The 17184-nt window shown below is 46.8% G+C and overlaps 1 protein-coding gene and 1 long non-coding RNA gene across 5 annotated transcripts in view; one reads left to right on the forward strand and one right to left on the reverse strand.

The window, feature by feature from the left end:
• LOC106738171 (uncharacterized) overlaps nt 1-4821 on the reverse strand; it is a 64397-nt gene extending 59576 nt beyond the window's left edge. Inside the window, exons 1-2 of the long non-coding RNA XR_009462126.1 lie at nt 3764-4821; nt 195-2423 (exon numbers count right to left, since the gene is read on the reverse strand). This is a non-coding gene — a long non-coding RNA (uncharacterized LOC106738171). The remainder of the gene's footprint in view (nt 1-194; nt 2424-3763) is intronic.
• The window catches only part of ZEB2 (zinc finger E-box binding homeobox 2), a 135032-nt gene continuing 119543 nt past the window's right edge, over nt 1696-17184 (forward strand). The window contains exons 1-3 of one of the 4 annotated variants that reach the window (XM_019480229.2): nt 1696-1782; nt 2430-2690; nt 5006-5143. In XM_019480229.2, coding sequence (XP_019335774.1) covers nt 5071-5143 — 73 coding nt within the window. In that variant the 5' untranslated portion in view covers nt 1696-1782; nt 2430-2690; nt 5006-5070. The other 3 variants (XM_019480230.2, XM_019480231.2, XM_059727399.1) reach the window with 3 other exon arrangements.

Consider the following 17184-nt stretch of genomic DNA (forward strand, 5'->3'; position numbering starts at 1 on the left):
ACATAACTGGCAGCTCTTAAGAAACCTACTCTTTAATATTTATAATGAGAGGCTTGCAGACGATGCAAGAAGAGAAATGTTTCATTAACTCTTTCATTAGGTCGCTTGCACTTGTTTCCCCCTTCCCCCTCCCCCCCCCCCCCCAACCAAGATTTCTGAAGTCCCTAGTCCTTAATTTGGACTGTGGACCTGACCTGAAAGAAAGGTGACCGGTGTATTGAAAGAAACAGGTTAGTAAGCTCCTCTCGTAAAAGCTTGAAGTCCTTCCTTACTCAGAGAATGACAACAGGGAAACAGCAGGAAAAACAAACTGAGCTGAGGATCTGATTGGAAAAGGGGAAAAAATCTTGTGGCTATTGCTGTAATATCTGCCTGCACTAAAGAAATCTCAGGTTTCTGCTAACGCTTTTATTCATTAGTTGCATTGACAGTTACGGTCCCCAGATGTATCCAAATTGTACACTGTACCCAACTGCACAGTTCTATCCTTCTCCCCCAAAATGTGTATGATCGGGCGGTTGCCAGAACAAGCAAACTCAGATTAGATTTATTTAAAAGAAATGCCAGGGTAGATTTATTAGAAGATAAAAATAATCATCAAGCCTTAGTGGAGCTGAGGATTTTCAAATGCACGTTAGATTTGAATTCCTTGGCAATGTTTAATCATCACAAAGGTGTTCCCTGATCAGGAGCATTTTTGAGGGCAATTGCTAGTGACTATTGCTAGCATTCCAGTTCTTGCTGTAGGCACACATTTAATGCACAGTTCAAGAGCAGTTTATCTTAGCTTAATGTAAGTAAAAGTATAGTGTCGGATCAGTGTACCATTGTTTCAGTTTTCTTCAGGAGGGGAAAAAAAGGACTGTAATAGATTTAACTGTCAAAGCAGGGGAATTGTTCCGGAGCCCACTAGTACAGCCCTTTGGGCAGCTCCACGTTTACCTTCAGAAAGGATCATGCTAACATGCAGGATTGGACGTTTATCTTTGCATTGAGATTATTTAAAGCTCTTTTAGAGAAGGAAGCATATGTGGGGTCTGAGGGAAGCTGGGCAGGAACTGATCGAGGCTCAGTTTTTTCCCCCTTTCTCAGCTGAATGTCTTAGCTCAGCATCCACAAATTTGGCTGCTTTGAGTTACTTCTGTATTAGTTCCCAATTATGTGCAGTGTAAACCAGCTTTTTGATTAACAAAACAGCAGAGCATTGGTTAAGAACACTTAAACTTCAAAAAAAAAAATCCCCCTGGGAAGTGGGCTCTGAATTGGTTAATAATGTGCAGTACTTGCTAAATTGCTGACTTCCAGATGTGGAAAATATCTTTCTTGTTTAGGACCTACGTAACCTGATTGGATTACGACAGAAGCGTCACATTGGAAGGCTTTTGAGTGATGATTTAATTAACCATACAGTAGAAAGCAGTATTCGCCAGGAAACCCCTTCCATATTTGCATAACCAATCCCTTCAGTGCAAAGGTGGAGTCTGTTCCTTTTTTTTAATTTTATATTAATTTTAATATGGAAAAAAGGTGAAAAACTTGTAACCCCTGGAAGTTCAACACCGCTCGCTCACTCCTTCTCTGCCTACCTGCCTCTCTCTCTCTCTCTCTCTCTCGCTCTCCCTCTCTCTCTCTCTCTCTCTATCTATCCCCTTCCAAATGAGGGGAGTGAGACAGGAAAAATTCTCCACTCTCTCCCTCTTCTCCCCCCCAATCTATATCTGTGAACAAAACAGAAAACAAGGTTCCTTCATCCCAGGAGAACAGCCCTTTCCCACAAACTGGGTGAGCGTGGGAATAAGCATGCCCAACCAGCCCCAAATGATCAGGAGCCCAGTGGGTGCTGCTCAGTGCAACCCCAGCGCTTCGTCCCTGGCCCCCACTTGATGAGGTGGTCTCCTCCTCTCAAATCAGAGGGACAAAACTGAGGCAGGGAGAAAGACTTTGGTGCTAGGATCCATGCGGAGAAATCTGCCCCAGCGGCCCCGTCCGCAGGATCAGGCCCTCAGAGGGGGCTGGGTGGGAAGGAGCAGGGAGCTGGGCTGCAAGGCGCAGGATCGCTCCCTTTAACTTTCAGTTCCTTTGAGTTATCCAGTTCTGTGAATGGTGTTCACCGTTTTCCGCCTTGTATCCAGTAGGATTTAGTGAAGAGGATAATGATGCCAAAGACTTGATGGCTGGGGAGGGAGGGAGGAAAGGGAGCGGGGGGGGGGGAGGGAGGGAGGGAAACAGAGCGGGAGGGAGGTGGAATTTCATTTCTTCCACTAAAGCGTTTGCGGAGACTTCAAGGTATAATCTATCCCAGATCCTTTCCCAGAGAGAAACTTGGCGATCACGTTTCCACATGATGCTCACGTTTGGTGCTCTTCAATTATCCCTCCCCACAAAGATAGGTGGCGTGTGTTTCAGGGTCTCTCCTCTCTCTCCTACAGAAAAGAAAAAGAAAAAAATGTCATTAGAAGAGGCGTAACACGTCAGCCCGTCCCCAGGTTTGTGTTTCCTGGAGTGGCAGAAAGAGATCAGTCCTAACCTGCCCAGCAGGAATAACGGTCCTTCCGACAACTCTTTTGCAAGGCTTTTTACCATTTCTCCAGGAGCTGCATCTCCCTGCACCTTTTCTCCTCCACTTCGCGGCTTCTTCATGCTTTTTCTCCTCCCCATTTCTGGCCAAAACTACAACCAAGACTTCGCAGGTAGGTTCAGGATTTAATTTCATTTTTCTTCTCTCCCTCCCCCCCCCCCCAGCCCTTTTGGGTGCCCTGTCTCCTGTGTGGTATGTGCATTTCGAGGCTGTGTGGGGGGTTTATGCAGCTTGTTTGTAGTAGGGGAATCTCATTCTGGACTGAAAGCCAAAGTCACTTGGCATCAATTGCAAGAGGGGTTAGTTCTTCCATGGCAAACCCTGGGCTGCTGGTATCCAGCACAGCCCACCTCCACCACCTGCCCAGCCAGGTACAAGAGGTGTCCTTTGCAAATCTGATACTGAAGTTCTTGAGCAAGGAAAGGAATTTTATTTCCCTTTCCAAACAACAAAAAATCCCTCCCTGCTCTTCTAGTTCAGGATCCACATACAGTCTGCTTAAAGTTTGCATGTACCTGTTAGTGGCTTGCACACACTGAGCAGGGCTGGACAGGAATTTTTTTTAGCTGGAGCCTGCTTTAGGACTCCCAGAAAAGCTGTGTGTTTCCCCAGGCAGAAAGTTTGCTGTTTTGTCTGCCTAGCAAGTTTCATTTCTTGATTTTATTTTGTGAGACTGGGTGAAGAAACACCTTAGCTTCTGGGATCCTAAAGAAAGAAGTGAAAGTAGGGACTGGAACTTAAAAGTCGTTTACCAAAAATGATATTAACAGTCATATTCCTTTGGGAAGAAAGCCATTCTCCAACATCAAAAATTGCCAACTTTTCTTCCTGAGTGCTAAGGAGCAGGGCAGGCACTGAAATGCATTTCAAACAATTCACCATTGGTGCTTCTGCATTATTACGCCAGTTGCCGAGAAAAGCTCCCAGGTCCTGGCTTTTCTGAATTTGTTTCTCTCACCTACTTTCTTCTGCCCTGTCTCTCTGATGCTGCAGACGTTGCAAACTTCCCAGTTAGAAATAACTGTTCAATATAAAGTTTATTGCACATTTTCTCAGTCTCTCCTTGCCTCTCACACCCCACTCCCTTGCACAGATCTACCCCTTTACTTAGTTAATATGGATTCAGATTGCAGCAGAGTAAACAGGCTCATCCTGTGCTCCATCTGCACGTTCACACACACTTACCTGTATAGGGAATTGTTTAGCCAACCTTGTTTTAAGACCAAGGGGCTGTGGAAGGAAAGCTGAGGCAAAATAAAAGGCGGAGGGGCAGCCCACTGAACTGATCACTCTTGCTGGCATTCTCTCTTCAAGTCAGAATGCAAAATAAAAGCTAACGCCACTTGGGTTCAGAAAAAAATGTTGAGACAGGTCATCAGTTTCTAGGTTTTGTGCAAAGCTGAGGCTATAGGAGTAGACAATAGATGCTGAGGTTAGGCTGGATTTTGTTCAGAAGAGCAAGGGTTAATTGCCCTTGTTTTACAGTTTGCATCTGTTACATCTTTTATAGCCCCCTGTTTAAACTAATCCTCGAGTCAAAGCATCTTTAAAGCTACAGCATCTTCTTCAAGATGGACTTAGTTGCAGGAGCCTTGTGTCAGGCAAACCAAGTGCTCCTCCACTCTCCTTTTGACAGATTCTGTCTTGTTTGGAGCCTGTCGTACACAGAAATAGGTACAAAAGTTTACAAGTCAGGGAGCCACTGGGAGCCTGAAAACCCTGACAACACTAGTTTTGATTTCTGTTTCTTTTCTGGGGGGGAAAAAAATGACACACTGAAGCTTTGTTTAACTTAAGGGGCAGGGGGGAAACCCTGCAATGAATATTGTCAAACTGACTAAAAAAAGTGACAGAGGTTTATAATTACACGACTCATTGTTAAGCAGTGAAAGAGGAGCATAGGAGTGAGGTCTCAATCCTGGGCTTTACCTCCACGAGGAGGGGGGGAGGTCTGGTTCCCAGCTGCTCTTATCAGTTTGCTGAAGTGTACTTAAAAAATAATAATAACAACATTTCATGTGAAAACGAGTCCCCATGTCAAGCTAAAGTACTTTTAGGAGGAAATGTTCCGCCTAGCATTGAGTCAAGCAGCCTACTGTAAAAAGCCTGTGCATTCCCTCATACGGTCATGAGTTATGAGTCATTTTCTGAAGATGTAATTCTTGTCTCTCATCTCTGGTGCAACACACACCAAAAAAAAAAAAAAAAAAAAGAAAGAAAAAAGAAAGAAAGAAATACAAAAATCCAAACCTGCCCGGCTGGGGAGGAGGGGGCTGAGCTGTGTCCTCGCCTCCCCCAGCGCGGCAAGTCCTCGCCCTGTGTGCGCCTGGGCTCTTTTTTGGGTGAATATTCGGGTTCCTTTGGCGCCCTGCATTTAAATGGGATATACCAATGCCCACATTGTTGCTGTGTTTGGTTGTTACATAGAGTCTGCGTGCTGCTGAATCAGGGAGTCGAGTCCATGCGAACTGCCATCTGATCCACTCTTATCAATGAAGCAGCAGATCATGGCGGATGGCCCCAGGTGTAAGAGGCGAAAACAGCCCAATCCAAGAAGGAAAAACGGTAAGAAAAACCCGAATCAAACTTTTCCTTTTGACTCCAGCGGAGAGAGGGGAGGGGAGGGGAGGTGGAGGGGGGGGGGGACCCGGCAGCAGCAGCAGCAGCAGCCCTGGCTTCGCTGGCGATCGCCGTGTCTGTGGCGGAGGAGAGACCCGCCTGTTGTGTGTTTCTGGAGGGGAGAGAGAGAGTTCAAGGGAGTCCCGGGGAAAGTGAGTGTCACGGGCGCCGGGGCAGCGGAGCCCCCGGCCGGGCGCGATCGCGATCGCCCCGCGCCGCCCGCTGCCGCTCCCGCTGCCCGGGGAAGTGCGAGCAAGTGGGCAGCGTCCCAGCCCCGGGCTCGCGGGCTGGGCTCGGGCTCGGGCTCGGGCACGACCCGGCGCCGGGCCGGGGGCCTCAAACTTTCTTTGCCCGGGTGCCTGGCGAGAGCCAGCCCCGCTAGCGGAGCCGGCCGCTCCCGCAGGACCCGCCCGCTGCCGCGCTGCCCTTTGATCGCTCTCGGCGGCGGCACCAGCACCAGCACCAGCACCTCGCGGGCATGTGAGTCTCAGCCCCGCCGGAGACACTTCCCGGCCGGGCCCGGGGCAGGGCAGGAGCGGGCCGGGCGCGGGGCTTTGTGCGGGGGCTGCCCCGCGGGAGCGCAGCCGGGCCGGGCCGGGCCGGGCCGGGCACGGCGGCGGGGGAGCCCACGGCGGGGCTTGGGCTCACGGCTCGAAAATGAAACTTCCTCCTGCCGGTGCCGAGGGACGCGCGGCGCCCGGCGTGGCCCCGGCCCCGGCCCCGGCCCCGGGCTCAGCCCCAGCGGGCGCGGGGGGACGTGCTGTGCTGGGCTGAGCTCACATTTGGCAGCTTGCACTGGTGGGTCCCTCTCCCTCTTCCTCTCCCCCCCCCCACCCCCCCTGTTTCTTCCTTTCTTCTTTGGGTTGCGAGCTCCCTCCACCCCACCCACCCGCGCCCGCCCCGCAGCCCCTGCCTGGCCCATCCCGGCCCCACTTCCAACAACTTTTCTGTCGAGCTGAGGAGGAATGAAGACATTTGTGGGAACCTGAACCCGCTCGCTCAGAGCTCCTCACGCTACTTTCAGCGGAGAGGTGGAGGTGGGGGTGGAAGGAGGAAAAAAAAAACAAAGACAAGAAGAGCATGTTGATTAGAAACAAATGATCCCCCCCCAAGGTTGTGCGTGTGTGCGTGTGTGCGTGCGTGTGTGTGTGTGTGCGTGCGTGTGTGTGTGTGTGTGAGTGCGTGTCTTTCTTGTTGTGGTGGAGGTGTCGAGCCATATGGGGGAGTGATAGAGGAATTTTAGTCAGAAACTGTTCGTTATGTTACCCTGGCTTTTCCCTTTGTGTTGTCTTTGATCTATTTGCTTGGCTTAGTCTTACCTAAAAAAAACCCCAACTCCAATAATATATTCTGAGTAGCTTCCCAAGGATCCCTATATCTTTCTTCTTCTTCTTCTTTTTCTTCTTCTTCTTTTTTTAAGTCTTCCCCCCACCCTTTACTCCTGTGTCTGTCATTATTTAAGGTGGTCCTCACAGAGGAGACCTCCCCTTCCCCTCATCTCTGGGTAATTTAGTAGACATTAAAATTACACGTAATGTTTCCCTCTCCTCTCTTGTGTTTCCTCTGTTCTTTTTATTAAATGTTGGTTATTGATTTTCTAAAATCAATGTCTGTTGTGGGGCTTTTTTCCCCTTACAAGTATCTAAAGCACGTTGCTGATCAACTGGATAACAAAAGCTTTGTGTCAAGTAGCCTTTTTTCTTATGTTAAACAGTCATTTTTGAGAGAAAAGAGAATGAGATTTAAAGCAAGGCATCCAGAAGTGCTCTTTTGCAGTAAAGAATATTCTGAGTGTTTGTTTTTTTTTTATTCTTCTCCTTTATCCTTCTTGGGGTTTTTCATACAAGATTATTAGTTTAGAGTATGAAACCTATCACATGTTCTCTGAGGAGGGGAGGCATCTGTGTGCTTGATATTTTCTTCACACCATTTGATCAGCAGAATAAAATAAAATAAAAATAATAAAAAGCTAGGCGGCTGTGTCTGTGGAAGAGATAATGAATGTGATGTGTGTACACCCAGCTGCACACAAATCTTTGGAAACACACATGGACCGGAATGGCATATATGTGCTGTTGCTCCATTGAAACTGTGTTTTCCTGTAGGTGCAAGAACTTAGGAAAGCCAGGACACTTGGGAGTAGAAAGTTTAATTGCGATTTTTAAGGGAACCACTTAGAGATCCTACAAACTTCATGTAAAGTGTGTGCCTTGGTTGCACGAAGGGTCTAACTTCTCCCTTCCATGTCTTCCTCCAATCAATACAGGGGAGAAAAATCATGTTGACTTTCTGTTTTCCCACTGTTTTTCTTTGTTCCATGATTTGTTTCTTTCATTCATTTCTGAGTCAGAAACGTCCTTGTTTTGAGAAGCAGGTAGACGAGGGATTTTTTTTTTCATTTTCTCTCTCTCGACAAGCACGTATCCAATGCCTTTCCCTTTGGGAATTGCCTAGGATTTATCTGAACTGAGTGGATTTTTCTTCTCTCCTGGATTCATGGAAAAGATGTCACTTCTGAGCTTGTGTCTTTGCTGATAACACTAAATATGATGATGCTTATCGAAATCATATAGAAATTCCTTGGAACCTCTATAGAATCCAACTAAAATAAAAAGGTGCTAAAAATAGATGGTCATCAAGGAAACTGGAGTGATAGAAACGTAACCAAATAGAAATTATAGAAGGGATCAGCATAGAATAAACCAGCTAAAGCCTGCGTGTGTGAGTGTGTGCGCGCGTGTGCGCGTGTGTGTGCGCGCAAGGATGGTCAGGACTCAGGATTAGATAACGATGCTGGATAAAATTACTACGAAGCTAAATAGGGGAGAAAAGGAAAGCCCAGCTTTTACAAGATAACGGAATTGATCAGAGCTGCAAGAGGAGACCGGTGGAACAGGGCAGTGGCAGGGAGACATGGTGGGGGGCGTATATTAAAATAACTTATCATGGGGGAAATATCCTCAGGGGGAAAAAATCCGTGAAAAAGAAAAGCCTGAAAAGAAGGGACTAGGAGTTGGGGGTGGGGAAGGTGGGGAAATAGAAGAGCCCGCAGCCCAGGAATGTGTGTCGGTTTCAGGAAAGTTCAGTCAGATGATTCCCAGTCGCCTGACTCACTTGTAACACTTTCACTGAAGAAAGGAGTGGAGGCAGGAGACAGACCCAAAGCCCCTTCCTCCCCGGCCCTCTCGGCCCGCGTCCTCGTGGGGGACGGTGGCTCGTCCCCAGCCAGCCACGCTGCGGGAGCCCACGCAGCAGCACCGCTGCCAACTTTCAAAGTTTGGTGCTTGCTGCTGCTCTTGCCCCTGGTTGGAGCTGGAGCTGGGGATGCTGCCTCTTCCTGCCTCCCTGCTGCACGCAGAGCCTTAGAAATAAGAGGAAGGGGTTTCATTCCTCATCACTCCTTCCTTCTCGGTCTCCAGGAGAGGAGACTAGATACAAACACGCTTTCCTTCAGACCAGATCTCTCTGGCAGGGGCTGGGGGTAGAGTTGCCCCTTTTAAAAACAAAAATCTTTCAAGGGAAGGAGGGGGGGGGGGAAGAGAAAAGTTGGATCTAATTTTCTCCAAAGTTTCAGTAAACAGCTCTCTTTGATTTCTTTGCCATTTCGCTTCCAGTTGTAAAGAAAAGGCAGAAAGTTCAATGTTTTCAAGGCGTCTGATCCGAAAGGGAATACAGACCAAAGAAGCAGACACAATTATTCCTGCTCAAAAACGTTTACCAAAAAAGACACGCACCCAGCTTCTCTTTAGAGATCCTGGGAAGGGAGAAGGGGGAGGGGAGTGGAAATCGAATTCACTTTTCACTTGATCAAGAAAAAAAATCTGAGTGGTGTCTCTACATGGTGGGAGGTAAGGTTTGTCTTCCCAATGGGTGAAGTTAGGGGCGAGCTGGCCTCAGCGAGAAGGCTAGCCAGAGACAAGGAGGCTGCTCCCAGTACATTTCAGGTGGTAACAAGTTATAGCGGTCAGCTGGGAGCGTTGCTTTTCCTGGTTATCTTTACAAGTGTGAAAATCCGTTGCAAGTGGATTACTTTTAAAGTTGATTAGCTTATGGAGAGAATGTTTTACTACCTCCAAAAGTACCTGGACCTCTCTATATTTTAATATTCTGTCCCAAAGGCAAGTGGTCAAGATGTACTTGTTACATCTCACTGTACAGATTAATGTCTAGAGCAAGTTTTGACACAGAACAGAGGAGGCGGCTTTCTGTGTCAAGATTAATCTGTTTATTTTATTTTCGAGTTTGGGGGGAAAAGAGGGAATTTGGGTTTCAGTGACTGGTTTAGTATATGCTGTTCTTTAATTACTGTGACTGCTTTTGCATATATTTTTCCCTATTGCACATGACTGACAAGGAAACTTTTTTTTTTTTTTTTTGGAATTTCTCGTTTCTGTCAAATAAAAAAAGGGACCATAAGAATCAATATTTCTTTAAAAATGAGGAAACAGAGTTGAAAGTTCATTGTTAAATAAATATCTATGGTAAACTGCCCAAGGTAAAGAAAATATATGGAGACTGAGAAACAAGCTATAAAGCCAGGCTGAAAATATTCCCTAAAAAAAAATGTGTGTCTGCTCTTAAAGTGGGAAGAAGAGTCTTGATTCTTTTGCAGCAGCTCCACATTCATTCCAAGAAATAGGAAATTCTTCGCCACACAGTTTTTGGCATCTGCATTATCCCAATGCTTTTAAGGTGCATTTTCTCCTCTGTGAAAGAGAACTCTTTGTCCTTTTTTTCCAAGACCATGGCTTCCCAAGGTAGACACTATTTTGTGCCTGTCACATAGAAAGGGAGTGCAGGTTTGCAGTGCTCACAGACAATTGATTGTCTGCCCTAATGTGTTTCATTTACATGTTTATAACGTCAATAGTGCTGGGGTGTCCACTGTACCATTCATTCCAGCATTCCCACAAGGGTGCAATTGTCTGAATGGCCAAGTCAGACACCTTTTTGATTGCTCTTTAGTTGTCTTTTTAGAGTATGGAGAAAAAGGAGAGAAATCTGTGATGCAGAAACACTAGTTGAAAATATTTCAGAATTAAACGTCACCAGTAAATCAGATGGCAACATTAGGCAAACCACATATTTTAACTCGGATTCTAAAGGTGTAAAAAAGTCACGACAGAGAGGGTGGTTATTGCAACGTGACTAAATCTAGTCCTGATGCTTAATTTTTTAGTCCTTTTTAATGATTTCTGGTTTTCATTTTCCTTTCAGCTCTGTAATCGCAACCACCTCCTAACTCTTTGTATGCTTAACTGTCATTTGTGATTTTCTTCTATATATTTACATATCTCTGTTTATGCCAACAGCCTCAGCTAACCACTTGGAAAATCTATTGAAAGACTATTTAGGCTGTGGGGAGTATAAACTTAAAAAAGTAAGATCCAAATATTTCTTCATCAAGCATTTTTAATGAAAAAAATTATGATGCTGACTAGACTTTCCTTGAAGCCTTTTAACTTAAGGAGCTGTGTACCAACTTCTGTCTTTGGCTCCAGTCGTTCCCTGCTGTAAGCTCTCAGCAAAGTGTTCCTAGGAGTTCCAAAGTCAATAAAAGATTACTTTTTAAGGTGTGCTGTATGTTTTTATATGTCACACTGTCTTTTATCCTTTAAGTTGCTTCTGAGGGAGGCGAGAAATGATGCCACATGTCTACGATTTCAGGTTTGAATAAACAAGCCTCACATCTTCTTGAGTCCGATCAATGGCTAGATATATATTATATAACCATATATAATATATATATATGTATATATAAATAATTATATATACACACACATGTATTGGCCATATAGTTTAGTATATGTAGACAGTACATAGGGATACACCCAGGGGAAAAGATGTCTCGTTTCAGACACGAGCCTTCTCCCCTAAAATGATGATCCCAAATCCTACAGTTTTTCCAAGATAACCTATTTAGTTCATCGGGGAAGACGCCCCTAAGCCCTGTGCGTCCTGATGGGGTGGTAAACCTGGCGGGGAGAAACTTTTTTTTTTTTAAATATAAATTTGTTGTGATTTTTTTTTTAAATTGCCTGTTGTGGGAATTTTTTCCTTTTTTTTTTCTTTTTTTTTTTTTTTCTTTTTGCCTAACAGGGAAGACACACACAGTAGATGCACCGTTAGCTGAACCCCTGACACGGCGGTCTTTTGAATGCCTTAGGTATGATTTCACTTTCGCTCACATCAATGCTGACCTGAATGCCTTTCATATCTGATCCGCTGTGTCTCTCCCAGTAAACATCCCCTGAGGGGAGAACAAAGAAAGGAGCTCTTCTTCTTCTTAATCACAATTCAGCCCATTCACCGCCGGCAGGCTACATTTGCATTCTGCAACAGAAAGCCAAGATGAAAAGAAAAAAAAAGAGAGTGAGAAGAGGGGGGAAAAAAAAGCAGAAGGGTGGAGGCTGAGTAAAATAACTTAGGTGTTTGTAGCTGTTTGTTGGGCTTCCCCTAGTTACAAGCCTTATATAGATCCTGCTCTACCCAGCCTTGGCTCTCCTGACAGGCAGATAGTGTTACAAGATGGCATGCCTGTACTATTCATGGCCACTCGCACTAACACTTGAGGTAAAAAGTGTCAGAGAGGGATCAAATTCTACTCTGAGAAGTCTGTTATAGTTAGGGTCAGGTGTGTGTACTCTCCGCTCTTGACTGCTGCCTATTATTTTGTTTTAATTACTATTATTGTTGACTCACCATGACCTTGGGGAGCGGGGCTGGTTGGGGTGAGGCGGATCTTGTCCACACAGACGAGGAGAGAGCAGCGCGGGGGGAGCTGGGGATGCTCAGTGGCCGGGGAGTGGGGCTGGCGTGTCTCCTCCCTGCCAGGGACACGGCGGGAGGAAAAGTGGCAGGTCTGGAGGAAGGAAAAAGCTTTCCCAGATTTGTGGCTGAAATGATGAGCACGTTTGCTGGCGAGGGGTGGGGGGGGGGGATATCCTACTAACCCAAAGGAGCCAAACAAACAAACAAGCAAAACCCCAACGACATCACAAACTTCAAAGGGGAAATGTAATCTCTCTTGTAAGTTTGCGGAGCCAAGTTCTCTCGTGGTTCTCGTGTTCCGAGTCATGTACATGATTTTTCCCCAGCTTTGTCATCCGTCTGCTAGAGTCTTTTTTTTTTTTTTCAGGAGCCCTTCTGCGTTTCTTAATAAGACAGTTTAAAAAATGTGGGTAAAGGGTTTGGGGTTTTTTTGGTCACATTCACGTTTTCCACTAGGACAAGGCTTATTTCTAACGGGATCTTGCTTACTGGGGAGTGCTTCAGCCCTTTCAGGCAGAGCTGTCAACATTTCCCTGTGTTGTTTGTCTCCATTTGCAACATGTAAAAAGTAAGATGCAGTTGCTGGTATTGGAATAACCGGGGCAGTGCAGAAACCTTCAGTGACAAGTTTTCAACTACACTATCTGCTGCCGACCAAACTGTCATTTTTTTTTTCAGAAACCGCTTTTTAAGATACTAACAGGTTTTTTTTTCCCATCAGCAAATAGATTAAATGTGCTAAAGCGTCTCTGAGAGAACAGTTTGAACAATATAAAGCGGGCAGGGATGTCTTATTTTTCTCTAGCTGCTATGGCAGGTTTCACTCATAAGGAGCACACTAACCGAGATGTTACCAGTTGAACAGAAGCATGTGACACAGATTCCTGATTTTTTCCCAGAAGATTTACAGAATTTACAAAAAGAGATTATCTCTACACCTTCCACCCTCCTGCCCACCCCCATGACCCAAGCAATGGAGGATTTAGGCAGATTTACTTCAGTAAACACCTTTGGACACTTGGGGGAAAGTAGGAGTCTGTTTGCAAAAGTAGGCTTTTGTTAAGTGAGGTGCTGGGATAATGCTTTACCAAGCAGCTGTGATATTAACCTACCCAGTAATGCTAGAAAACTGTTTAACTCCTTATGTGCTCCACACTTGCAGTCATCAGATAAGACTCCTGCTCCCGGGGGGACTTTCTTTGAAGGCTCCAAGTTGGGATTGTTCCTAGACAGGTTTGCACAGCAGAGGTGGGGGGGCAGCCTGGCATTTTTAAACACCCTAGAAGCTCCTCAACCAATAACATACTTTTCTCCTCTGTAGCTGAATCATGTTGGGTCGATCCGTGGCTCCAATTAGACAGCTCTACCAGCTCCACGCGACTTATCCTCAGTTAGGCAGAGAGAGACGTGTGTGCACAGGCACTTAGGTGCACGTCCCCCTGCAAACCAGGCTTTGGGAGCCTGCGAAGTGGGTAAGGTGGGCGAGGCGGCTTCATGACTCTGTCTCAAGCAGCAAAATAGCAAGAGAGGCCACCAACTTGAAAAGCTGAGAGAGTGCAGTTCGGATGGGAACACCAGCCTCATGCCAGAAGTGCTTCAAGCATTTGCTACACTTTTCTAAAGGCTTCTCTGGCTTCCGAGGAGAAGGAGTTAATACCAGGTTAGGTTTTGCTGGGCATAAAAATAACTTTCCAGGTGTTGCTTTTTTTGGTTTTAAATAAGATTGCCTTATTTAGGGTTTTTTTTCCCCCCTCAAAAAAGTGTAGGTGTCAATGTTAGAGCAGCCACAAATGTGTGAGAAAGCAAAGGGTATGAGACGTGACAGAATTAAAGGTGTTTGCTATGTTGTTACCCGTGTGTCAAGCTGCAAGCTCCTTTTGTCACAGCCTCCTGGTGATTTGATAGTGCAGATCCACTTCCCTTCTAGGTGATACAGCAGTTTTGAACTGGGGGGTTTAATGCGGAGTACTCACTGCCATGGCAGGCTTCCTCCCGAAATACATTTAATCACTGCCACCCTGCCCTGTCTCCAGCCTTAGATCAGGGTGCTCTGGACTCAAATCCCAGGACAGCAGCAGCAGCATTACAGTCTCTGGCATGGAGTGTAGTTTGGCAGGAATGTCATCTGCCAAATCATCCCATAATTACGTTTTATGTTATTTGTATGAATGACCAAGCATGCAGTATTCCTTTTGAAATCAAAGGAAGGCTTAAAATGCGTTTTTGAATACTTTCAGACCATGGTCAGGTCACAGTTTGGGAGTTGAATTAAACTGATCTCATTTGTGATCTAATTGAGGCTGGCAACAACCTTCGCAGTAGCAATAACATAGAAATACAAATCAAAGAGCAAAAAATAAATAAATAAAAAAATCAGCAAATCAGATCTTTCGCTCGGAATCTGCCTAGGAGTTATTTGGTGACTGCCAACAGAGAAGTTAAACTTTGTCCTCTTTCTCAGCAGCAGTGCAAGCTTTGCATATTTTTCGGGTCTTTGACAGGAAAGTTAGGGGAGCCACACACAAAAGAGAGAAATGAGCAATGCCTCATCGCGGACGTTAAGGAAAGATACAAGCGTGACATAGCAACTAATTAAAAACACGTATGTTTCCAGTGAATCCAGTGCTATAAAAGTGGAGGAGGAGGGAAGAGATTGAAGAAGGGAGGAGGGGAGAGAGAGAGGGAGAGGAGCTCAGTGTAAACAGGAGCTGTTGTTCCAGGGGGAACTCAAGGCAGATCCTATCTCTCCATCTCTCGCTGCGGATTCCGGGCACGGAGCTCAGGGTGATTCAGATTGTTGACAAATTTGGCCATTAGTGTCTTGAACTTGTGCTGCAGTGGGGAAGCCTCGAGTTGTTGAAGTTTTTTGCCAGGCAAAGCGAGGCAGAAAGGTTTAGAGAGGACACCCCCCTGCCCCGCAACACACACATTCAGATCCAAATCCGGAGCTGATTAGGGATATGCCCCAAGTCGGCCAGGTGCTTGGCCTGCAAGATCCGACTTCCCCCATCTCTGGAGAGCAGAGAGGTGTTCAGAGAAGGGCTTTGGGCCAGCGCATTTTTTTAACCAATTATTTAAAGAGATACACATCCATCCAGCCTGGGACTCCGGGTGATTTAGCTGGGTGGATTCTTCCTTCCTCCTTCCCCCTACTCGTCCCGGGCCCTGGCAATGGTTTGCATCAGGGCCCTGGAGCTGCCGTCCCGGACCCGCGCTGCGCTCCGTCTAGTCCCGACCTCACCGGTGCTGCCGGCGGCGCGGCGCGGCGCGGGGATGCGCGGCTCGCTGCCCCAGCAATGACCAGACCGTGGGGAAGGGGCGTCGCCGGCCCGAGGGGCGGGGGGCGCGGTGCCAAGCAGCCCGCGTCCTCGGGACGTGCCCACCTGGCGCCGGGCGGGGCCGGGCCGGGCCGGGCCGGGCCGGGCCGGGGGGCACAGCAGCCCCTCGTGGCCAGGGCGTAGCTTGAGCAAAGCAGATGCAAGATGAAGAGATCAGAGCATCTCCCGTCTGCGCCCCCCCCCTCCCCCTAACAAGTGGGTGCATCAGTTCAGCCGCTTCAAATGGCACTTTGCTGGCGCGGGGTAACTGTGCATCTGTCCCCGCCCTGGCCATGCTCCCCAGGGCCGGCTCCAAGTTGGGGCTCCGACCTGCCAGGGGGGCCGGGCAGCTGGGCTCGGTCCTGGCCCCGGGCAGGCTGCAGGCTGGAGGCAGAGGCGCTGCGGGGGGAGCCCGGCGCCGCCCGGCCGACGTGCGCGGGGCTCGGGCGCTGTGGAGCAAACACCCCGGCCCCCCGCCCTCTACCTGGGCATCTCCCCCGTGCCCGGCCCGTGCCCCGCGCAGGTCCCCTCGGCCCCGGGCTCCCCCTCGCACAGCAACCCCTCCGCTTTGTTTCCACACGTCCCCGCTGCAGCACCAGCCGAAAGTTTTGCTTTCAAAGAGCAAAGGGGACAAATTGCCTTCTGCTTCCCACTTGCAAGCATTCTTCTAAAGGCCGGGATTTCAAATGTGTCCTCAACTTATTATTTTTTTCCCCCCTCTGGGCCATTATTTTCTTTGACTAAAACCTGTTTACTCGCCTCTTTGTTTTTTGACATTAAATGAGTTTCCATCTCCTACTCCTGCGAATCTCTAAGAAATAGATAACCCATTATATCTCTTCCCCCCCCCTCGTATTTTAAAGCAGTGATCCTGACAGCAGTACTATTATTGCACTTTATGTTTTAGTGGATGTTTGCTGTTGCTAGTTACAGCAACACTTATCATAAGACAGCAAGAAAAGAGTAGTCCCTGGTAATTAAAGTAATGAAATATTCATTTACTCTACCTTTTCAGTAGTCTCACAAATTAGGCTGCTACATTTAATGCCTGCACTGCCTCTGTTTTTATTATAATGGCAGCTTTCGCATCTGCAATTAGGACTAATTCTGACAGTTACAATTTCTGAGGGATGGTAAACAGTGAACGAGATGTGCAGCAGTGGTATTACACGTGAAAAGCCCTTGTCTCTTTAACCTTGTTGTTTTTTTTTCTCGCAGAGGTTACCTTTTCCCGATGGTGCAAAATCGACTTGACATAACTGTTCATCAGTTTCAGGGTTTTCCCTGGAGGTATTTGCATCAAATCAGCCCAGTCAAGCTTCAAGTTGAAATTGGCAGGCCAGAAACTGACAGGGTAGGGACTGGGAAAGAGACAGCTAAAGTGCAGGCAGCAAACTGACAGCAGCAGAGTGAAAGACAGAAAGAGAGAGAGGGAGAGCAAGCTTTCCAACTTTAGCGAGGGAAAAACATCAACTCTAAATATTTTAGCTCTTAATAGTACAGTATACTGTCAGGTAGTTTAGGATACAGGCAGGTATTTCCAGGCTGATTTGAGGGACCTGGTACCATTCCAGCCTTTTTTTTTTTGGACTAGAAACCAGGCTCTCTCCTTCAGTGGGTCTAAACTCTTGTTTAATCTGATTGGATGGCTAAAGAGGAGTGGTCATCCATAACTGTCATGCCAAAGTTGCATGGAACCTCCTTTGGACTTTGAAGACAATGATAAAAGGTACCCACATTGTAAAATACATAGGGAAGTAATCATCAAAAGTTGGCAACATTAGAATTAATAAGCGCATTTTGCTGCAGTTCTTTCTGGAGTAGTGTCATGTTTATACACCACAAATGTTAAGAAATTTGACTGAGAAGGTTGTTAATACCAACGAAAACATATTTTGA

The sequence above is a fragment of the Alligator mississippiensis genome, chromosome 4, assembly GCF_030867095.1.
Source record: "Alligator mississippiensis isolate rAllMis1 chromosome 4, rAllMis1, whole genome shotgun sequence".
NCBI lineage: Eukaryota > Metazoa > Chordata > Crocodylia > Alligatoridae > Alligator > Alligator mississippiensis.